General features: G+C 39.3%; 2 protein-coding genes and 1 non-coding gene across 9 annotated transcripts in view; 1 reads left to right on the forward strand and 2 right to left on the reverse strand.

The window, feature by feature from the left end:
* Nucleotides 1-24,744, forward strand: part of Hnf4 (Hepatocyte nuclear factor 4) — a 174,510-nt gene that overhangs the window by 94,044 nt on the left and 55,722 nt on the right. The window contains exon 1 of one of the 7 annotated variants that reach the window (XM_083138951.1): nucleotides 11,524-11,649. The exons of the other annotated variants lie outside the window; for them this stretch is intronic. Within the exon in view, the coding sequence (XP_082995077.1) occupies nucleotides 11,622-11,649 (28 nt within the window). The 5' untranslated portion in view covers nucleotides 11,524-11,621. Of the gene's footprint in view, nucleotides 1-11,523; nucleotides 11,650-24,744 lie in introns of those variants that run through there. 7 annotated transcript variants of the gene reach the window in all.
* Psf3 (DNA replication complex GINS protein Psf3) overlaps nucleotides 1-24,744 on the reverse strand; it is a 125,066-nt gene that overhangs the window by 19,928 nt on the left and 80,394 nt on the right. The window lies entirely within an intron of this gene.
* Nucleotides 14,006-14,080, reverse strand: TRNAT-UGU (transfer RNA threonine (anticodon UGU)). Its single transcript has one exon. It is a non-coding gene; the product is annotated as a tRNA-Thr (tRNA).

Here is a 24,744-nt window from a genome sequence, read left to right on the forward strand (position 1 = left end):
TAGGTCTTTTTATAGGTCTTTTTTTGGCAATTTATAAGTCTTTAACTTCCGAGCTCTAGTGATAAGTTTAAATGGACAAAGGGACAATCACAAACATATGCGGACGAAACAACGTGAGCCCCACAGATACTGGCGCCAGTTTATTGGTATGACTCATCGCACCCAACTCAAAAGCCTTCTTGGTCATCCGCCATATTCCGTCTTCTGGCTTAAGCGCGGAATGCTTTCGTGGTTAGGTTTGGCTTGTTAGGTTTACATGTTTTAGTATAAATGTACTACATTTAGCTACGAAAGCATTTAGCCTGACGTCAGAAGACGAAATACGGCGCTTGACCAAGAAGCTTTTTTGAGTTGGGTGCGATACGTAAAGACCTCTCGTTTATCTGCAAAATGCGTGGAAAAGAGGTTGACATTTAAGTGTCTTTCCAAGGGGTCACCGTCACCCCTTACACCCCTCCCCCATCGTATCGAGAATGCATAAATAACGTGTTCTGAGAGCGAAGCAGTATCAAACAAAATCTTGTTCCGAAAGGCAGCACCAATTGCTAAAGATGTTTTGATTAGCTTACGGCGCTTTTCTACCTCACAGTCTCGTCACCGGGGGATCCAGTTTCGAGTCCCGGCCTGAGCATGGATTCTTTCAAAATTCCATCCGACCAGCATTCATCCTCACAGGAGCGAGGTGGATTTCTGGCTCCCCCCGAACTTTCTACCCTGGTCCCGCTACTTTCTACTTTCCTCCAATAAAAACATGACCACGTTGTACAGAGTGGTGCAAAAAAATGTAACCGAAATTAGTACGTTGCAGAATTTAGGTTACCTTTCTTTTGCACCACCCTGTATATTGACGATTTTATTTTTTTAATTCTTAAAAAAATACTTTGCGATTACTGTTAAACAGTAAGCTGTTTCTTGTATGTTTGTGTTTATTTAATACCTACTTAATGACATCTAAATAACGTAATCTCTTGGTTTAAATTGCTACATGATTTTTTGCAATACACGTATTTTGTTATGCAGCAGTAACTTCAATTAATTATTGTCTAGAAAAATCCAACTCTTTTAAAAACAAATAGCCAAGGTTTTCGGCGCTACTTGTGGGTCGCCCCGGGCAATCTCCCGCCCCTTAAACCGCCACTGCATCCTCATCGTTACGATTAGCCTAAAGAGGAATTAGAGGGACCTAAAGTATGAGGAAAATGCAAGATGCTAATCATTTCGCCAAGCAAGTGACTAATATTTCAGAGGAGAAAAACTGCAACGACATGACTCGAAATTATGATTTCACGTTTGTTTGTCTGCGAGTACCTTGCATGTATGCGTATGTAAATACCTGCATGTACGAGTACACTATTTTGGTCAAGTTTTTCTCGGAAACAATGAGGCAATCAGAATATTTTCAGGGAAGCATTTTGTACGCAGCCCCAGCTCACGTTGGTGAAACGACCATTGCAATAGTTCCAGCCCGTAATCTCCGGGGTGGTATGCGTACGGTCCTCCGAAGCACGCACGCACACTTGAGATCTAATCTGAAACCCGACACTTGCACTTTGACGTATTGTCACTTGTTTCATAAGTGAATCACGCCTGAGTCACGATTCCTGCCCTGCACACTCAGCAACAGGCGAAACCTTCTCCCGTATATGCACAGGCTTCCTCTGATGGGATATTAAAAACAAGAGCAGTTGTGCGGGGAAGGAGAGAGAGAGGGAGATATCCAGAGTTCCAGGCACGGGAATAGAAACCGAGATGCTTGCTTACCCAGGTATGGTTACGTGGGAGACTTACGAAGTCTGTTGCAGGTTCTGCACGTCTTGTTACAAGCTCATGGTTACCAGTAAACAAAGCTCTTGCTGCTTCTTTATTCATTCCAAAGCAGGAATGACTAATGTCAGTATGTAGGCGCCAAAGCACTATTAATACCCTTAATAAAATCGTTACATTCTTTGAATATCTGAAACAATACACAAAGTTGTAGGTATTAGGCCTACATTGCGAGCAACATGAGAACTCTGGCAAACTCATGAATTAAAGTGTACAGTCATTTGTTTTCTAGTTTCCCTTTCGCTTTTGCCCCCGTGCTACCATATTTATAGATCTCCCTTGTCTCGTCAATAAACCGACCTCCGTAGTGGTTAACACAGCGCGCTACTACGCCAGGCGTTTTGGGTTCGAATCCCGACCTGGACTTTGTGAGTGTCCATCCATTTGATCATATCATCGCTTAACCTTATCTTCGCGATTAGCCAAAAGTGACAGAAAAAGCGAAGTAAAATAAACCAAATCAAAAGCATAGTCATTTTTTTTTTATAGATTGAGTTGGTGTTTTTAAGTCCACTTTATGCACAGTAAGGCTAATCGGGACTGGACCTACAGTTTAAAGTGGGATCGAACCACTATGTGCCTCCACCGGATATCTAACCCGGAACCCCTTGATTACAAGGCGACGACGGTACCACTGCGCCATCGGGGGGGCCCTCAAAAAATTCGAGAACATTAGCACCGTGTAGTTGGCTGCACTTTTTGACTCGCTTGGACTCTCTTTGCATCGAAGCGTCTAAGCCCCGCGACAGGGTAAGTTTGCAGCAGGTTTTATGTATTAATCCATGCTAGACTGGTGCTCAGCATCTGTGCCAGTCTTGCCCAAACAACCGAGCTGTTCATACCACAGACAGTGAGAAAATGGGCAGTATTGAATCGAAACTGTATTCTGTGTGCACGTTTGGGTCTACATATGTGAAAAGTTGCTGCAAACTTAACCTGTCACAAGGCTTAGTTGGTTGCACGGTGCAACACCGAGTCGTCTAGTTCATTGATTTGGAGTCAAGTACTGTATTTGGTGTCTGCACCATCTGCACTACGTTCTGGGTCGGTGTATGTTTGGTGTCACGTGGTGAGTACTAACTAATCAAATGACCGTTTAAAGCAGCAGACAGGCATTTGTTGAATATTCTGAACTTGAACACCGCTTTCCGTCTACTTGGTTGAATGCTTGCACCACCCTGACACTGGATACACCTGCACTGCACCGAGTGTCAAAAAGTGCAGCCAACCAGAAGGGGCTATTAAATACAACGTGTCTACTCTGACTGTGTACTTTTCATCTCCCCTTTAACATGATGCAAACACTGGGCACCTTATAAAGACGACGACGATATGTTGAAGAATGTCCCATATTTTGCCAAAAGCAAAGGCACGATTACATGATAAACAGATGTTTTCATCGCCCACTCTTCCTTCGCTCTCTTACGGTTGGAAATTCGACGATAGTACCACAAGTGAGTATCGTTTTGATCAAACTGTACTTACCTACTGACAGTGGCCACGTCTTGTTCCTTAGTCCATACCTTGCAGCAAATCTGAAAAAGAAAAGACAGTATTATTTTTTGCATCTACGTATATCTTTCTAAATAAAGAGAGCCTTGTAATCAGCAATTCGGGGAGGTAGTTTTAAGTAGAGGAACCTTCCAGTGCTTCTAAATCCCACCTCAAGCCACAGGTCCAGTCCCGATTAGCCTTTTTTTCTCAAAGAACCTGAAACAAACTTAACCGACTTACATGCTGATATTCAATATTCTTGAGTTGTGTGTATCAAGGTGCGAGGGAATGATGATATGACACATATCAGAAAATGATTGGTTTGAGTTGGTGTTTTTAAGCCCACTTTATGCACAGTGTGGCTAATTGGGACTAGACATACTGTTTATAGTGGGATCCGAACCACTGTGCGATGTGCCTCCACCGGGTATCGAACCCGGGACGCCTTGAATACAAGGCGACGACGCTACCACTACGCCAAATGGGAGGCCCGTCAGAAAATGATATTTGGGTTGCTCCAACCAGCTCTTGAAGTGGAATATATTCGTAATATAGTAAAACTCTTTCTAACATACACCTCTAAACAACGGACATTTCTTAATTCCCCGGCAGAAATCCATTGGGGAGTTTATGGAAAGATTACAACGGACATTCTCAGTGACGAACCTGGACACTGAAAACTATACCTCCCATCGCAGACTTAAAACTTCCTAACAACGTGAGGGAAAGCAATGAAAATTTCTGAAAATCGGAGTTGACAGTGTTGCTCTGTGGGCAGATGACAGTGTTGCTCTGTGGGTTGATTTCTTTGTGGCGCCGTAGTTACGATGATATGGTGGAGGCCGGACATTTTTATGTATATTCAGGAAAGAGATATGTTGTAAAATTGCGCGTTCAATGAAAATAAATTTACATGCATGATATATTTTGTTCATTAAAGTTAGAAGAAATTCAAAATAGGTACATAAAGCAATTTGTTGCGCAAATCGAGTTTTATGGCATTGTAAGTTTACTTCCGAATAGCTGACACTTTTCAATAACGTTTCCCATTGGTGTCCGTTATAGAGAAGTTCCACTGAATCAGTCTCACGAGTTAGGGATCTCGTCATATTTCCAAGGTCCAAAGAACTTTTGAACGTGAAATCTGCATTGATGTTCTTTATCGAGGAATGAGAAGATGCCAACAGGAAGCAATAGAGGATGCAACAAGGAGTATTAGATAATGGTTCGATTAGAAAGAAACCGTGATAGGAGACTAGCGTCAAAAAAAGTGGCATGACCACTTGGATCCGTGTTTTTCGTTTCGTAAGGGTTAGTACAGGGCCACTAACGTCCTTATGAGATAGATTGTTTTGTTTTCCTTTTGGCTTTACTTACACACAATGTTGCAGCATATTATTGCGAGGGTCGTGCTTGGTGTCAAGGGGTAATCGTCTGCAATGTATCTGGGCCAAATCGCGGACACGCATTGGCACCGAAGCACCAGTGTAGTGCCAATTTGAGATCATTTCCTGGATTATTTGATTTCTCTTACCCCCTTTTAAGACATTGTCGGCCCCTTCGTAGACAAATGGCTAGCGCTGTCGCCATTGGTGCGAGCGGTCCCGGCTTCGATTCGAGGTGGGTGCTCCCAATATTTCGTCATTGACCCAACGTCGTGAGGACAATTGAGGAGCTACTTGAAAAGAAGAAGTAGCGGGATCCGGTCTCGAAAGCCAGGAAACAGCGGCGATGGGACTTTGATGTTGCGACGATTTGTAGGTCTTTGTAGGAACTCTCCAGGTCGTAGGTTATTTTTTCTTTATAAGTTCATTACCATCATTTACACTAGTGATGGTACCAAGACAAGTCTTAAGAAAAATCGAAACGAGAAGATCAGATCCTTCGAGACTTAACGAGACGCAAACCTAGAGGCCTGTATTTGCCTTTTCTTTTTTAAACCGAGAACGAGATGAGACGTACACTATGTAGCCAAAAGTCGCTGGACACCCAGTACTGTTCATTCCAAAGACACCAGTCAGATAGCTAATAAGATGTCAGACCTCATTTCGCTATCATTACAGCATTTACTCTTCGGGGCAGGCTTTCCACTAAGTTCTGGTATATTGGTCGTAGATTTTTTTTACATTCGTCCTGTAGCCTCGTGAATAGTCCATGAGTGGTTTTCGGACGAGTGGGTCCAGTGGCGCAGGAACGTTTTTCACTTGGGGGGGGATACAAAATTCAGCCTCGCATACGTGCCTGTTAGGTAGTATATATATATGTAGACATACATTTTGGGGGGTCCAACCAAGTGTCGCAATAATAATTATAATAATAACAATTAAAATAATTATATTTAATCACATTAAAATATTAATTAAATATGTAAATTAATTAATATGGTATTATTATTATTACATGAACAGGCAAAATATAGGCTAGTAAGAGAATAGAGATATAACAGCACGTATTCATTATCTATCTTACTTGTAGTTAAGATCGTCAAGATTTGCATAAAAACAACTGCCCTGGCAAGAAATTTAATGTGAAATAGAAAAAGAATTGAATATTTATTAAATAACAAAAAAAAGGAGTTAGATCCAATTAGCGGAAAGTAAAGTTCCTGATTAATATTTTACTGATATTATCATTAGTAGTGTGCAAATATCTTTGGAACCCTCAAAGCCGTATGAGCTAAATTCCTTGCCTTCCAATAAGTTCAGTGGAAATAACCATCGATTATATAACAAATGCTAAACAATTTTATTTTGATTATTTACCATTACTACTTGCTAAGTCTTTCGGGGAGGGTCCGGACTCCCTGGACCTCCCTAAATACGATCTTGGTACCTAGATATAATGTGAAGCCATGAGAAATATTTTATTTTAGAACAGCATGCAGGAATGTCCTGTTGTTTAATGCAAAATTTGCATAAATATTTTTGTTTCTTTTTAGAATTCATGTTTTTTTTGTGTTTTTTTTTAAAAAAATCAGATTTCAAAACCAGATAACGATTCTGAAACATAAAACTGTGGACCTCGTTTCGGGCTTATTTGAATTTAACGGAACGGAAAATCAGGAGTTCGAAATGTAAAAATGGCAAACCAAGACACATCTATTCATTTTAATGCAGGTTGAGATTAAAGGGGGTGAGGAGGGTTTTGAACCACCCCAACCAGGAATAATCATCTCCCACCCACTGGATATAGAAACCACATTATTGAATATATCATATTTATAGAGTTTCACTTCAGTTCAGTTCATTCTAATTTTAATGTCCCATAGCTACACATAAAAATATCTTTAAACAATTTATGGCAGATGTCCAACATCCAATGCCGTTTAGAAGCCATGTATTTGGTATTTTCTCAGACATCTATAGGGCGTTGTATTAAAAAAGAAAAAAACTGAGTTGAAATGGTTCCCGATCAACTCGTAAGAAGTCTAACTGAAATATTTGTGAAACACTTGACAAAGCATTTATTTGTTATATAATTAGCTGTAGCTAATGACACTCTTCAAGCACTGAAATACATATACAAAACCGAAATCCTTCAGATCTCAGAGGAAGCAAGGAAAGCCATACGCTCAAAAGGTTTTTTTCTTTTCAATCGTTGGTGGACAATATGAAGAGCCGGCCAAGGATTCTTTTCGTATGTAATGGTATTAAATGAAGGTGCATGCCTGTGTTTTTGGGTGGCATGTCAATTTCTCGTTTATGTGAAAAGGAACTTTAATACGTATAAGCAAAAGCATGTGTGCGTCATAGTTAAAATATTTTCGCATCTACAAAAAAAACGGCCTCCGTGGCGGAGGGGTTAGCATAGTGTGCTATGACGCCAGAGGTCCCAGGTTCGAATCCCGACCTGGACATGGGTGTTACTTGTGAGTGTCCACCAATTTCATAATATCCTCACTCATCCTCATCTTCGCGATTAGCCAAAAGTGGCAGAAAAGAGAAGTAAAATAAACCAAACAAATCAATAAAACATTCCCATCTCACTCAAAGACCTTGTGAATTCAATCAAAAATCTACCAATAGACCCTACAGTGAGTCTCACTTATCTCATTCATTCATCTGACTAATGTAATTTCCTTACAGTTTGACTTTAGGGTTTAACTTAAAATGACATTGTGTTTGTGTTGCATTCGATATCAAAATTAGGTTTTAAGCAATTAATGTCCAATTATAAGTATACCTAATACATAGGTAAAAATAAGCCCCTCCCCCTCTGATAAAATCGCAAATTGCACCCTATTTAAATTTCTAGGGAGAATGTAATTTCACCTAGGAATGATATAGCTTTGCGATGAGTCGAGAATTGTCACAGCCTCAACTCGTCTCCTGTGTGGTGAGGTCCTTCTCGTTCTTGCTTGTGTTTATTTTTGTTTCGGTTTCCACTCTGAAGTTATTAAAACTTATTCTAGATTCACTTCATGCTCAGATAGGCTAATCGGGACTCTATTTAATATATATATATATATATATATATATATATATATATATAGAGCTATATCTTCCGAACACCCTCTTACAAAGTCATGAAAAATATGGGTGAGGTACAGGAGTACACTGTAGCCGCCGAGTTGGTCTGTCGTGTCTCGTCTTGTTCGTGTAAGTATATTTCGTTTCGGAAAATTCCATTTTAAATATTCAAAAGAAAATGGTGTCAGTTATAGCCTATACTCTTCTGATGAAGATTTGTATCTTATCTTCGATTTGGTTGGTTGATTTGTTGTTTTAAGTCCACTTTATGCACAGTAAGGCTAATCGGGACTGGACCTACAGTTTAAAGTGGGATCCGAACCACTTGTGCCTCTACCGGGTATCGAACCCGGGACCCCTTGATTACAAGGCGAAGACGCTACCACTGCGCCATCGGGGAGGCCCTATATCTTATCTTCGAATCGACGTGACCACTTCTTTAGAGAAGTGTACCCCCCCCCCCCCCCTTACGCAAAGGAGCATTCATCTGCAGCGTGATTTTCTGAGAACAAATCTGATTCCATCGTTCCACACACATTTAAAACAATTTTCATCTCCTTAAAGAGGTTTGTAAGAACATAGGTCAATGAACTAACTACAGTAGTAGCAAGCCCAATGTAGTAGAGTAAGTTTACATTGGTTAGAATTTCTGTGGTAAGGAAGATAATGCTTATAAGTTATAAACAATATACACTCTCTTTATTGGGTGATTTGGAAATAAGTTTTAACAGTAACACCTTGCGTCTGCTGTCAAATTATCAAAGGGTGGTACAGGGGGTACAACTCGATTTATTTATTTAGGGGGTACAGTACCCCCTTCAAAAAATTGGGTGGGTACAATGTACCCCTGTACCCCCCGTTCCTGCGCCACTGACTGGGTCTGTGACGCAACTGAAGCTCCAATGGCCAGAGCCCATACCAGGAAAAACAGACCATGACACTACCGCCACGTTCACTTGGGTGTCCGGTGACTTTTGGCTATATAGTGTACAGTATGTCTGTATGTTGAGCAACGCCGCACATAACCGAAGGGAAGGGGAGAAAGCGAATGGGCAGAGCTGGCCGGTAGCTGCAGTTGCATTGAAACTCTTTTCCCTCTCGCGCTTTCATGGGTCGAGCCATCTCAAGTCGCTACTTGCACAGACGACATATTTTCGTTCGCCTGCTCCGCAGACTCCTGGGAGAGAGTATAGCGTCAGAGACTAAGTCTCTTACCAGACTTTGATACACTTTTTTTTATTTTTCTTTTTTTTTAACTGTGAAACTGCACACCGTGATTGTAAACTTTCAGGGTACAATTGCGTTTTTTTTTTTGTTTTTTTCGAAAGTTAGTTACGTAGAAGCTTGATTGATTGATTGATTGACTTGCTTTATTTTACTTCGCTTTTTGTGCCACTTTTGGCTAATTTGCGAGAGTGATGATATGATAAAATTGATGAATGGACACTCACAAACATCGAAGCCCAGGCCAGGATTCGAACCCGGGACCCATGGCGTCGTAGCACGATCTGATAACCACTCCTCCACGGGGCCAGCTTACGTAGAAGCGAATTGTTAATTTCCCTGAATGACTTCTGTACACTATGAAAGTTTCTGCGGTGACACACTGTGTATGCAGCGTATGCTATATATTCCGAGACTCGATTGATTGATTTGCTTTATTTTACTTAGCTTTTTGTGCCAACTTTTGGCTAATTTGTGAGTGATGATAGGATGAAATCGATGAATGGACACACTCACAAACATCCATGCCCAGGCCGAGATTCTAACCCGGGACCCCAGGGGTCGTACCGCGATGTGCTAACCACTCCGTACCGGGGTCGGCATTTCAAGACTCGAGATGAGAAACCGTGACTTACTTGTCGAGTACGATACGAGAACGAGACGACACGAGACAGACCTTCTCACACAAGACGAGACGAAACTGAAACTCAACTGCAATTTACAATCATCAACTATCTTCATACATGATGAAATATACTAATTTAAATAAAAAATGTTTAGCATCCCGTTCTTGTAAGTTTTAACGGTCAAATATTGTAAAATTTGCTGTAACTTCTAACAGTGTAGAGAACAGTGGCATGAAATTCGAATCCAGTGTCGGTCTCAGTAACTATACTCAGAATATTCTAAACAATAGTACAAATTTACTTTGAAGCTATTCACGGTAGCACCATCTGCTGAAAGAGCACGTGAAACTATGTCACCGAAGTTTACGATTTAAAGAAGAAAATTTAAGATCTCTGCTTTCTGCTTCGTGATATGTTTAACGCTATTGCATAAGATAATTCCATGCGATAAAAATGTTGGATGCTCATCCAACGTTGTGCTGACAACAACGTGTTCTCCAAATGAACAGCGAGTGTAAAAAAAGAAGAGCTTAACTCACAGCAGATAATTTCAACAAATCGGGCGAAAACAAATAAGTAAAGATGATTTAATTGTAGGTGACAAGTGCTTGAATGCGGTATCATCGGGATATGCCTTTTCTAAGGGTATCAGTTGTGCATCTGTCAGGTATGAATTTCACTAACATAGGAAAAATATACTGTTGCAATTATGCTTAGATCTCTCTCACGCACTAATCCACTGTACCAGCATTACAGAACCCAAGGGTACCAGCAGCCCATTTGGTGAAAAGATCAGTGGCGGCGCTGAGGAGAGACTGAAGGGGGTGACACGCCATCTCCCGCAGTTTAGAAACTACAGCCTGCAAACTTGTTCCTTTTACTTCCATGGTCCAAGGATACCCTCTAGTGCTAACGTTCCTTCAGTAGTCGCTCCGGATATACAAGCACAATGAACTTATACATCTGTATATAAGTAGGAGAATTATGTGTGTGTATATTATATATGTATGTATGTGTGTGTGTAATTCCAGGGGCTGGAATTGTAAAGGTGGATAGTTACATAGCTGCTTTCTATGGGGGTTGAATACACAATAAGATATTTCGTATTTTTATAACTCTCAAAAATGGCAATGGTGGCCATTTAAGGGAGGGGGTTGCATCTACCACTCTGTTTTTTCCCCCAGATTTCTTCACTGCTTTTATTTGAAAATGTTGATTTTTCTCAAAATTTCGGAGGGCTGCAGCCGCAACAGCCCCCTTCTGCGTACACCAGCGTAGATATATACATATGTATAACTGAAAAAAAACTTACCACGCTGCGGAATAATTCAAACCTACAAAAGATAATACATTTATCAGACGCTTTTCATCAAATCCAAGATTGTGATTATATTCATTGACATTCCGTGGGAAAACCCTTTACTAAAACGACAGCATTGGATTTAAACAGAGATACTGAACCATGATTATAGTCAAATGAAATTTAGATTACTGTAGTTCTTGCTTTTGGAGGGGATTGTTTCAATAGTGGATGTAGAAAACAACCATTAAGAAACATCAAATATCTAAGGAAACGCTTCCCCCGAAAACTGACATTGAAGAATTGGGATTAAATTGAATGACAGCTTGTTTTCAAAGAGGTGGTGGGAGGTGCGTCATACGTCATTTCCATATAGTGATAAACACGAGGAAAGCGTCCAGTGTCAGCAGCCGCAAGGGAAGTGATTCAACCTTCTGCACTGCCGGTCTTGCGAATTGGGCAGAGCAATCAACCACTGAATTAGCAAGACCGGAGGAAATCTGAGTGAGTCATACGCCGTTCCCCCACTGGGTAAAGGTCATCTGCCCCCATCCAGTCAGGTACCTGACCTAGCAAAACCCAAAATACCCTCGCAGTCTGTTGGTGCTCTCCACTTAGGTAAACATCGCCAGTGCTTGAAGTGAAGTGAAAGCTCGGAAAGGCTTGGAGACGTTCTCCGAGAATATGAAGTTCTTTGGATCCGAATTTCCAGGTAAGAAGTGTCCCGATTGTGCGTGTGTTGCTTCTGGGCTGTTTGCCGTGCTGTAATGTTTCCACCAGAATCGAACGTGATCATCAGGTGTGAACTATGTGGAGTATGGACAAAATATTTTGAAGCCATGATACCAGGGCAGATGGAACTTGAAGCAGTCCCGTTCTCGTATTGTATTACAAGTTAGGGTTGTCCGGTATTGCCTTTTATGTACTGTGCCCACTATTTGATGTGTATGGAAAATTACCGGGAATCATTCTCCCCCCCCCCCCAAATTTTTTTGCCTATCTGTTTCACATTTGAAAATTATTCTTTCTACCTAATATCTCCACAGCTCCCTTCTCTCTCCCTCTCTCTCCCTCTCTCTCCCTCTCTCTCCCTCCACACCTCATACCTTTCTCGAGGGCCTCCCCGATGGAGTAGTGGTAGCGTCGTCGCCTTGTAGTGAAGGGGTCCAGGGTTCAATACCCGGTGGAGGATCCCACTTTAAAATGTAGGTTCAGTCCCAATTAGCCTTACTGAGCATATAGTGGACTTGAAACACCAACTTAATCTTCTCTCTCGTCCTTTTCAAGGCTTCCTCAACACTTTTCATTCTTATCTAACATTGAATCGTTACTCGTTTCATGTTACATTCACACTGGACAGGCGCGGACCCACGAGGAGGGCAATTGCCCCTTCCTCCCAAGTATTAGGTTTTTCGCGATATATTATTATGCCTAATATTTTTGAAAACTCAAAAGTTCTGTGATCACCAAGTTTAACAGGCTCCAGAATGTTGTTTAAAGTTCGATTTAAGCCTACTTTATGCTCATGATAGGCTTATCGCAAATAGGTTTTTGTTTTCTTTGTTTATTCACTTTACTCATATGTGATCGGTTCGTTTACAGTGGCAGTGGGAGAAATTATGATAACATTCAATAATAATTAATCATGTATTCCAGCCCTGGACCATCTTTTTACAAAATAATACCTTAATCTCTAAAACATGGATGTCCGCTTAGTGCCTGTTTACAGTACTGTATATTGTTTACATAAAACTGTGCAAATCTAGCTTAGAATTGATTATTATCTATAGATCCCGAGTTAAAGTCCCCCCTTCCAGCTGCAACTTCTGGATCCACTGACCCAGGCTGGCATTTAGGTAACTCTCGGTAGGAAAATAGTCAACTTTTGCTTTAACATGGTTATTACTTTGAAGAAAAAATCGTCTTCTTACAACCTGGACTTGGATCAGCTGACTCGTAAATTCATACCTGCATACAAATTCATATCGAACGTGTGTTGAGCTTTCCCATGCGTTTATGCGTAACTTTTGAAAACGGTAAACGGTGATATCAATTGCCACTACAATATAGCTTCCAGAAATTAACAAACTACTTTCATGTGAATTTTTTTTATTGGATCACCGGTGGTGAAGATATTATTTCACTGCGTTCTCAACTTTATAACAAATTGGAAAAGGAACAGAAATACAATTTCGATTGTTTTTATCTTCTAGTCGCAATGAAGTGTTGTGTTCAGATGATACTAGATGTTACTACTCTGTTGACTGATATTCCGAATACGGCATGCTTAAAAAAGTATCCTACAAAAGTAAATTTACATTACAATTTCAATTCATAGACCTATAAGTCCAATGAGTATCACTCCACCCCTCTGCCGCCTTCACTCTAAAATGGTGAATTTGCATCAGGGCAAATCATGTGAACGGAGCCAGAAATAAAAATTAATAAAAAAAGAAAGAAAGAGAGAGAGAGAGAGAGAGAGAGAGAGAGAGAGAGAGAGAGAGAGAGAGAGAGAGAGAGAGAGAGAGATGAAAATCAAATCAAATGAACCCGAGAATTCTCGAAAAAATCGAATATACGAGGTGGTATCAAAAAGTTTTGTCTGTTAAGGTATAATTTGTTTAATAATGGAAAGATTGAAACAATGAAGATACATATATTTTGCCTGTAGTGTCCTCTACTCAGAGTTACCCTTACACATAGTTCCCATCACGTTCGATGCATTTGAGCGAGCGTTTTATCCAGCCCTCAAAACCAGTTTGGAAGAATTCCACAGAACACTCCCTGCCTCACTGTTCAGAGCTGTAGATCATCGAAACTCATTCCACGAAGCACAGACTTAGCTCAGACTTTATGGTATCCCAAACTCTCAATCATTGCATGTGCTGACCCATAGGACATGTGCACTGCATCAAAAATGTCCTGGATGGTGATGCGTCTATCCTCTCGAATGAGCTCATCATCCCTGTGGCGGTTGTTTGGTTTGAGTTGCGTTTTAAGTCCACTTTATGCACAGTAAGGCTAATCGGGACTGGACCTACAGTTTAAAGTGGGATCCGAACCACTTGTGCCTCCACCGGGTATCGAACCCGGGACCCCTTGCTTACAAGGCAATGACGCTACCACTGCGCCATGGGGGAGGCCCTCTGTGGCGGTTGTCGTCGGTCAACGACGTTGATATGGCCTGCCACTCCTTGTCATGTCCACACTTTTGGTTTCTCCCACTTTGAACTTAACTACTTAAGTCTGAGCTATTGTAAGTCTGTGCTTCGTGGCATGAGATTGGAGGACCTACAGGGGTTAAAACAGCTCTGAACAGTGGGGCAGGGAGTGTTCTGTGGAATTTTTCCAAACTGGTTTTGAGGGCTGTATAAAACGCTCGCTCAAATGCATCGAACGTGATGGGAACTATGTGTAAGGGTAACTCTGAGTAGAGGACACTACAGGCAAACTATATGTATGTTCATTGTTTCAATCTTTCCATTATTAAGCAAATTATACCTCAACAGGCAAAACTTTTTGATACCCCCTCGTACTTTCTTTGTCTGAACTATCGATTGCATTCTGCAATAAGTATAGCAAGCGCCGGTATTTTCACAAAATCTCTTATAATTGCGTGACAGTTCTTTTTACTGGTGGCTAGAAAAAAATGCATTTCCAGGACTTTCTAGTGATTTCTTTTACCTACAGGTCCACGTTTATAAACAATTATCCTGTATGCTCTTCCTTCTTCGTCGGGAGGTGCCTTGATTTAATTATTCTGTAACTATTATTAATCACATTTGATGGATAGTGACAATGCCATTCTATGAATCAATGAACACTAGGATACTAGATACTAATGGGATTTCATTTGAAGGGGGGTGGGGTGGCAATTTTCCCCTCTGGTTGAAATTTTGGGTACTGAGGGAAGCTATATATGCAATTTCAAGTTTGGAATATTATTATATTAGGCAATAGGTGATAGACACGATGGCATATGTCGGCGAAAAGAAGAGAACGTCCATCAGACAGATACCATGTGTTGTTGCATTCCAAGGCCGCGTCTATCACCTATTGTCTAACATAACAATATTCCATATTCCAAACTTTTTGTGAGGAGTCTGTGTCTCTCTGTGTGTGTATAGCCTATATATATATATATATATTTGTTGTTGTTGTTGTTGTAGTAATTAGAATTAATAATATTAACTTGATGGGGAATTATTGGCTAATCGTTATAGTGTTTGTGTGTGTGGCGAGGAGTGCATGGCTTCACTGAATGATATTATCATTTTTCTGTGTTTTGAAAGTGGGTTTCTGTGGGTACACTATGATTAATGATCTCTCGATCTTAGTGGTTGGAGCCCCAAAATTTTGGTGTTGACCCAGTATCGTGAAGACAAATTGTGGAGGAAAGAGTTCGGTCTAAAATAGCCAGGCTAAATGCTTACCACGCGTAACCCGATGGAAATCCGTTTATAACAATCATTATTTTCTTTATTTTGGCTCTGATTCGGTACATTGGAAGAGTCATGGACATTTCTGGTTGAAACTACTCTATTAAAAGTCAATACGGCCATTATATTCCGCAAGGGTCTGTGACTGTAGAATTAAAGACACTGATACCATCGGAGTCATACGAATTGTGTCTCACCAAAATTTATTTTGTTAAGATTGGGCACTGACGTTGATGTTACTGTCCTGCGACAGAATCGAAAACACTATCGTATTATTTATTCCCTTTCGCATGCTCGATGTAGCCCATGCGAATGGATGTTAAGCGAGCAGTTCCGGGTCAGGTTTCGTGGACTTTGGGATCGAATTTTTTGACGTCGTCATCAAAATTCACCGTTAATGCTTAGTGCTTCTGTGTTTAGTATTACGTCTTAGCGAGACAAACCGTAATGTAAGGGATATAGTAAATTGCACTTTGATCCTGGTCGCAAACTCCCCTCTCACACTTCCAGCTTTGGGAGTGATGCTGCAAAATTTTTCTCGTGATGGAAACCGAAAGCAGTTTGATAAGGCAAGGAAATATATTCCTCTGCACCAAATAAAAATTAGGACTGACTATTCAGTAGTTTTCCAGATACACAGAATCACTGAAGGACGAGTTTTCAAGATAGCTGTTTTCCAATCAGCTGCACATGTTATTCTCTTTCTTATTTAGCAATATGTATTTTATAGAAGAGGGAGGATCGGAGTTGGTCTATAATCGTTATAATTATTATGTACCATATAAATTCCTAAAGCTGTACAGTAAAAATTGACCGCCAGTTTCACCCATTTTCTAGGTCGACCGAAAATATCTTCGGCACCCTAAACCCTAGAAATTGGCTACCTTGGATTTGCAACTTTTGTTTACCACCAAATTTGAAGCTTGAATAATTACATTCATCATGTTACCATGTAAATAAATCATAACAAAACTTGAATATCGCAGATGTAACCACTCCATTATACCACTTGGATATAACACATTTACGGGGCCTCCCCGATGACGTAGTGTAGCGTCGTCGCCTTGTAATTAGGGGGTCCCGGGTTCGATACCCGGTGGAGGCACATGTCACAGTGGTTCGGATCCCATTTTAAACTGTAGGCCCAGCCCTTCTGTGCATAAAGTGGACTTAAAACAACAATTCAATTAAATATAGCACGTTTCCATTAATGATTGTTGACTCCTCACTCTGATGTACATATTTCATGGCTCACTTGCTAATTTACCTGATTTCGTTAATATATGTTTCGAGGTATTTATTGGAAAAATCCCTTAAAAAGGAAGGGGAGTTTCGAAAATTTAGGGCCGGCCCGCGTGACGGAGTGTTTAGCACATCGCGCTACGACGCCAGGGATCCCGGGTTCGAATCCTGGCCTGGGCATGGATGTTTGTGAGTGTCCATTCATCAATTTCATCATATCATCACTCATCCCTAACTTAGCAAATTAGCCAAAAGTGGCACAAAAGGCGAAGTAAAAGAAGACAAATCAATCAATTGAAAATTTAGAGCACACTTTTTTTTCAGGGCACATTCCTCAAGAGAGAAATGTAATAACTATTTGAGTTGAGGACATTTCAGTATCGGTTCAAGTCCCGTAGCTTTCCTTGAAACACGACTGGAGTTTAGAGTATCAAGTTTCGTTCTTGAATTTAGTGTTCCTAAATGTGAGCGTCTAAATATAAACAAAGTTAAGACAGCAACTGCGTTTTAATGCAAAACCTTCTAGTGTTTTGAAAGTGATAGTAGAGAAAAAAAGCATGTGTAAAGAAGGCAACTTCTGAGAGATATATACCAAAGCAACGTAACTATTTTTATTCATCAGAGACCAGCCAATCACAAGCTAGGCAGAATAAACCAGCTGTGCGATTGGTAGTTTAAAGTCCGCTTCTTTTTCATATTTTTATTATTAACGATAGTAAACCAACCGCCTGTCTGTTTCGGTAATATTCATAACGTCTTGTTTACTGGTGACCTTAGCCTAGCGTCCCATGTGATCAAAATAAAAACAAAAGACAGCAGACACGAGTGAATTTACGATCATATGTGGACTTGGCACTTCGATCCCAAACTATTTCGATTTTCCTCTCTCCCCTACCCCTCCCCTTACACTGTCTCTTTCTTTGTCCGTTTATTTTCCTGAAGAGCTTGTGACAGCTACAGCATTGCCTCAGGAATAAGTTGGCTATTTTGAAATAAGCTTCAGCGACCGCGAAAGGTGTAAAACTATGCTCGCGCCTGCCTTGTTGACAATTTAAAAGGAAAGAGGGTTCAGCTTCTGAGAAAAAATGTTAATACCATTACGAATAAGAAAAATGAAGTGAATTAAATTTTTTTTTTATGAAAATAAAGAAAATAAAGATTGAAACTTTATTCGAAACCGATCTTCTTTCTCAGTGGGTTCTAATATATTGCAGGATTATTATTATTTTATAATTATGTATTCAATCCTGTAATTTTGTATAACCAATTTTAACATAGTGATGTACCAGGTTGTAAAATCGTGCTTATCACTTAAATAAATATTATTATTATTGTTGTTGCTTCTCAACATATTGACCGGACTAAAGGCAGGATGTTCCGTCGTCTATGCATTTCGTTAATTGTTTATGTGGACTAAAAGTTTGTACACAATAACCGTACTGTCTTGGATGGAGAAATCACTGTTCGGTGGTTTCATTCAGTCGGTGGTTTCATTCAGTCGTGTTACAGGTCTTAACCAATAATTTTCATATATATATATATATATATATATATATATATATATATATATATAGGGAGCGGAAGTTGATGACCTAAAAATATAGGTATATGACCTATAGAATGTCCTAAAAAATGGGAAATAATGACGTAAAATGCAAAAAATGACCATTAAATTTGTTAGTTTCAGGTTAAAAATTGAAATGAAAAGGAAATTAAACAATCCAGCCTCTCCTTATCTGATCTTATATCTGAGTTTGCCCCAGACGACCACCTGGTAGTTTCCCCCGACACAACAAAGACTGTCACCAGTTCAGCATTTCTTTTGCTCATAAATTGCAATCCTGTGAGATATATATAGGCGGCCTATGTTCACCTTGGTGAAAAGACTCAAGAATATTACCAAAATGAAAGATGTGACAAAATATGACCAAACAATACACCGAATATTGTGAAAAATGCCGAAAATCGGCGAAAATGACCTAAAACTTGAAAATTGGCAAAAAATGCAAAAAAAAAATGTACTTTAAAATTACCTCTGTTGGGTTCTAGACGAAGTGTAATATTGTGTATATTTAATGGGCATCGTGTAAGAGATGTCAGAAAAAAGATGACACTTCATCAACTCCCGCTACCTATACATATAGCCTATATGCCACTTGTGCTTTGGTGCTTCCTATTGTAATTCATTTGAGAAATTTTGGGTATAGTCCCCGTTCCCAACGCCTCCTCTAGATAGCCACACCCACCATTCCCTGGTCGTGCCTCAGGCAAACGAAGACAAAATGAAATGGAGTAACACTTTTAATTTTGTTTTAGGAAAACCATGACAAAACTACTTTTCTTGTTTAAGGGGTAAATATTTTGGGTTTGTATAGTGAGTAAGGTCTGGGGTCTTCTATCTTTTTAAAAAGAAGTACACATGGCAAGATAAGAGGGTAAAGAAGATACTTGGGTAGATGGAGAAAGAAAAGGTGGGGGGGTGTCTTACAGGAAAGGATATCTAGAGGTCGTTTGACGATAGCCTTCTTGACACGTGACCTGCAAGAAGCTACTGCTGAATCTAAGGAGAGTGGAGGCTGTTGCGGATGCTGATTGTTGTAGTCCAAGAAGATTTACCTCATTTTGTTATGTTTCATTTCGAAATATGGTGCAGCATATGTTTGGCAATAAGAAACTTTACACGGAAGTTAAAAGAAAGAAAACATTATGTTTACTGCTTTCTTCTCGTCCATTGTCAAAACCCGTTGATTTATTTCATTTCAACAGAGAATGTATATTCTCCTATTACAGAGGCATGAACATATGAACAAGTATGCTTCGTGTTTTGAACGTGAATACATAATATATGACGTCAGTAATGTGTATACTAGGTACTTTTTACTATATATATTTCTTTCGTAGTTTATACTCAATTACATATACGTATGTACGTACTTTCTAGAGTGTCAGTTATTTACAGGTCCTTTATTACACACATAATTAATGTATTTCTTCAACGTAAATAACTTCTATCCTTGATTTATACTGTGTTTATTTTATTTCCATATTTTATGTAAATCATAATATATTATATTAGTATCTCATGTGTGTGTATATATATATATATATATATATATATATATATATATATATATATATATATATCTGAAATACTGAGTGTAAAGATAAATACGTTGTGCATTGTACTTAATAATTGAAATATTGTATTCATGTATGCTATTTTTGTAGATAATAGTTAGATATTTTATTCCACTCTCTTCAATTAACATGCATTATTATAACTCGGTTTGTTAACTGTTGTATACACATATAATTTAGCGTTGACATGTTTTATGTTTATTTACATTTCTGCACAATAATATTTCTTACCAAACCGTAAATTTACAAACTCAAAGCAAGAAATGTAGAACACTGTAATTGGGCATTCGCCTGTTGTGTTTAATAATAAATAATAATAATAATAATATTAAGAAAGAAATCGTAATTTTAGGGCATCAAATGAGATGCACAAAATTTGCAGGTTCAATAATATGATACATATTACAATATATTAGTCTTATATGCAAGCACATATACGTACAAAACACACCCATTCATTTCATACACTGTATTCTGGGAAGTTTATAAATCGAGCTAACCCGCTTGTCTAAACACACATCCTCACATAATGACATCAAAAACCAACATTAAATCGCCAATGCTAATAAAATATTGCCTCGTGCATTCTATCGCATCAAGGCATTCGAACCCGGGACCCCGCTGTGCTAACCACTTTCGGCACATATCAAAATTTAACGATAACAATGGCATCACATTAGATGATAATGGGGTACGGGAAAAAGTATATTGTTTTGTTGGTTATTTCTGAAAGAGGAACATAAATTGAGAGTGTTTGAAAATTAAATCTTTAGAAAAATATTTGGACCTAAAAGGGATGAGGAGACAGGTGAGTGGAGAAGGTTACATAATTTAGAAGTACATAATTTATATTCATGTCCAGATATTATTAGAATGATTACGTCAAGAAGACTTAGGTGGGCAGGCCATGTGGCACGAATGGGAGAGGAAAGAGGAGTTTACAGGATTCTTGTTGGGAAGCCTGATGGTAAGAGATCAGTAGGAAGGCCAAGAAGAAGATGGAGAGATAACGTTGAGATGGACCTAAAGCAAATCGGTAGGGATGGAAAAGAGAGTATAGATCGTGCTCAGGATAGGGACAGATGGAAGGCCTGTGTTACCGCAGCCATAAACCTTCAGGTTTAAGAAGGCTAAGAAGTTAGTTAGTTATTTCTGACATTAGGATAACTGCGATGATGTGCATACATTGCGCATGTAATCTGCAATGATTGTAAATAAGCAATCACGGTGGTAAGACTTTGCTGGAAACGAGACTACTGTCCCCATCGACACCTACGTGGTTTTGCTTTGATATTTTCCGTAAAGGCATTTTTTACGATCATGGAGCAGTGCTCGTAAGCTCGAAGAAAACTTTGCAGAACGAAGCTGGAAAGTCACGAACCCCAAGTTCAAATATTGGTTTGTTTGAAGCAAAAAGCAAATTCTAGAGAGGCTGATAGTTGCTAAGTAACGAAATGCGTCCGCCCTTCCTGTAAAGTCCCCCATCCCCGGCCATGACGGACTTGACTCACACACATATCCATAGGCGCCGACTCCATGGGGCTTGGGGGTGCTCGAGCCCCCCCAATGTTAACGATGTGGGGCAGAGGCCCCCTAATAATTTTGCTTAAGAGGATCTAATGTATTATTTTGCTTCTCTTGTAAAGTTTACTCTGAATTGTGCCACATGAACTTAACTTTAAATACTCATTCGAAATGTTCTAGACTAGACCATCAATTTGGGGGCGGGGGGTGAGACTGCTAAACCAGCAACTTTTGCGGGGGCTATGACCAGAGAGAGCAAAACACATGACTTATTACTATATACTAATTATGGAATTATGAGTATTGTTAAAATTTTGACTAAAAAGAATTTCAAAAGACGATGTGCATGAACTAGGGTAGTGGATGGGACGTTTGGGCTACAAATGGCTCTCACATGACATTCAGAACGAGATCATTGATATATTAGGGAGATCTGTTTTGCACTCCGTGGTAGCAGATATGAAAAGTCGGGAATATTTAGCTATTATGGTTAACGAAAAATATGACATATCTATCCGTGGATAATTAATATTCTGCATTAGAACTGTGAATAAAAATTTTAATATTTTTGAGGAATTCATGGGATTTTATGATATTCCGAACACTGAGGCCAAAACTTAAAAAAGGGAGAGAGTGAGTCATTCATTAATTTATTTCAGTGATTGCTAGTGTCGTAGAGGCTTGAGCATTTTACATTATACTCAGTAAATCACTGTTCTACTTCACAGCAAATTATGAAATAACAATAATGTATATAGTTCAAAATCACAACACTGTTCTCTGATGAGTATACTTATTATTTACACTGAATAAATACATTAATTATTCACCAATTACTATGATTCGAACTATATGCAAAACGTTCTTGTTATCTCCTTTCACTTGTTTCTTACAACTGGTTGCTACGCAACAAGACAGTATGCTATAACATTTCTTTCTTTTTATTTTACACAAGAAGTGATTATACATTTTACAATTTGGAAACAGTCACATGATCAGAGCTCCCCCAATAATTTTGACAAGTCGGCGCCCCTGCACATATCCTTTTGTTTTCATACATTTGGAGAACCACTGCCTATGGAATGAGAGAGCCTCAAGCAGTAGAAAAACGAGCAAATAGTCAATCGACTGGAAACAGATTAAATTCACATGTGTTAATCTGGTTGCGAAAGTCTCTACGTCGGCAGTACTGAAACGTTTATGTTATTGCATGGAAATAATATTACTAATGTAAGTATAACCGTTACCGTCACACCCTTCTTCCGCCATTGTGCTTCGACTGTCGAAATTTATAAAAGCTCTCTTCATACATGAAAGTGATGGCCAGATCTGAATTCCTTAGGTTTGTTTGTTTGTTTGATTTCGTTTATTTTACTTCGCGTTTTGTGCCTCTTGGCTAATTTGCGAAGATGGGGATGAGTGATGAAATGATGAAATTGATGAATGGAGATTCACAAACAACCAAGCCCGAGCGGGATTCGAACCCGGTACCAAATTCCTTAGGTCTAGTGCTGAGATGCGATCCTGGATATTTTGTTACAGAGCCTTCAAAGATTCTATTATTTGCGGTTTAAAGTTTGGGGTTTAAGGGCCGAACTTTTAGAAATACACTCAAATGCTAACATCCTTCCACGTAGTACAGCCTGGACCGAATTTTACACACAAACGAGGCTCTGGCGTATGGACGGGGGCTTGTGTTGGTCCGTGCGTGTTTGTGATTCTCATCAATTTCAACATTATCACCATTCATCGTTATTTTCGCAATTAGCCAAAAGTGGCAGAAAAGCGAAGTAAAATAAAGAAAATTATTTTCTTAAAGTTTCACAACTTACCTTTTCTGCTTGTTTTGTCTGATGCAACTGCATGTGAAACGTATCCTCGGCGGATCAACAAGTTTATTATTCACCCCAACGTAAATCTGGAACAGCACTCCAAATATCTGCCGTGAAAAATTCAGTTTAACCATGAATATGCAGAACCGTTGTTTCCCCCGACATAGGGTGACCAGATATTTGTTGACCAAAAAGAGTATAGTCTATAGGTTGAAGGTGCGCATGCATTTTGCTCTTTCACGGGGTCCGCAAAAATCCCGCGCGACTTCTTGACAGTCTAATTATCCTTGAAATTATGCAAAATTAAAACTTCATTTTTATTTTACACTAATTTTGCACAAAAAACTATATTTTGTGACTACATAACATCTATTTTAATATTCTGATGCAATTCTTGAATATTCTAAAGCAAATTTCTTGGTATGTTGATGCATATAATTGGAGGAGAATATTTACACACCAATATTGATCAATATTTTGAACAAATTTTAATTATTGCAATTTTCAAGTATCGGTATCGGTGGGAATCGGTAAGATTATCGCATCGGTATCGGTTCAAAGTGGTATCGGCTCAGCCCTAATCATTATTATTAAATTCCAATGAATTTGAAATATGTTTTGCTTGTTGATTGAATATGAAAATGACACTTGAAATTGTTCATAGGAAATTCTTGAGTCAAGGAGTAAATACTTCAGTTTGTTGACATCTTGACGTTTTCGGTTCTGTGGATTTTAAGGCATTTTTACGCGTAAAAAAATGAATGAAATTAAATAGCAAGGAAAAGAGTATATTTGGGGATTTTTGCAAATTGAAAAGAGTATAGAGTATTTGAACTTCTAAAAGAGTATGTCTGGTCACCCTACCCCGACACCTTGAACCGTGCAGACCGATTTCTATCAAATGTGACATCAGACCAGTCCTCACAAAATGTGGACATTCGATATGAAGGATGCGAATCAAAACAAGCACTAACAATTTGCGTACTTTTAACCTCCTTGCGGGAGATTGCGGGTTGACAGTGTGGTGCTACCAATCACTTGCCAACAAGATCTGGTTAATGGTTCCATAAAACACAGCGTTATGGTAAAAGGCAGAGGCACGGGCTTGTAATTCCTCTCGTTACGTGTCAGGACATAGGAGACTCAAAATTCACCTGACATAAAAGGCGATCGGCTATCTCTGTAGGGCAACAGCTGGGTTTGTAAATAAGCTGATCAGCTGGCAGCAGTTAATGGAGTGGCTACACTTTGGCCCCATCAATTACGTCACGAAAGGTGCGAAGTTCTGTGGGGGCATTTGCGGTTGGCGCGTCACGGAACGAAACGGTTCGCTGCCCTTTTTTGTTTACCTTCTTGTGGCTGGCAAAAAGCTCTCAGACTTGCACTAGGCGGCTGTTTGTTGTGATTCGCACTGTCGGTTAGTTTCTTTATATTCTTTTGATTGTGGGAAACTTTGAGTTTTAAGTTCATTCTGTGCATAGATCGGAACTGAGCTTACAGTTTAAATTGACGATGACGTTGCCACTTTGTAAAAGTTTACTAGAAAGTGTAGCGCATTTCACAATATGAATATAGTAATAATAAGCTCATTACACAGAAAAAAATACTTGCTTGAATAAACAAACCATATTT

The sequence above is a fragment of the Lepisma saccharinum genome, chromosome 17 (genome assembly GCF_977018435.1).
Source record: "Lepisma saccharinum chromosome 17, izLepSacc3.1, whole genome shotgun sequence".
Classification (NCBI taxonomy): domain Eukaryota; kingdom Metazoa; phylum Arthropoda; class Insecta; order Zygentoma; family Lepismatidae; genus Lepisma; species Lepisma saccharinum.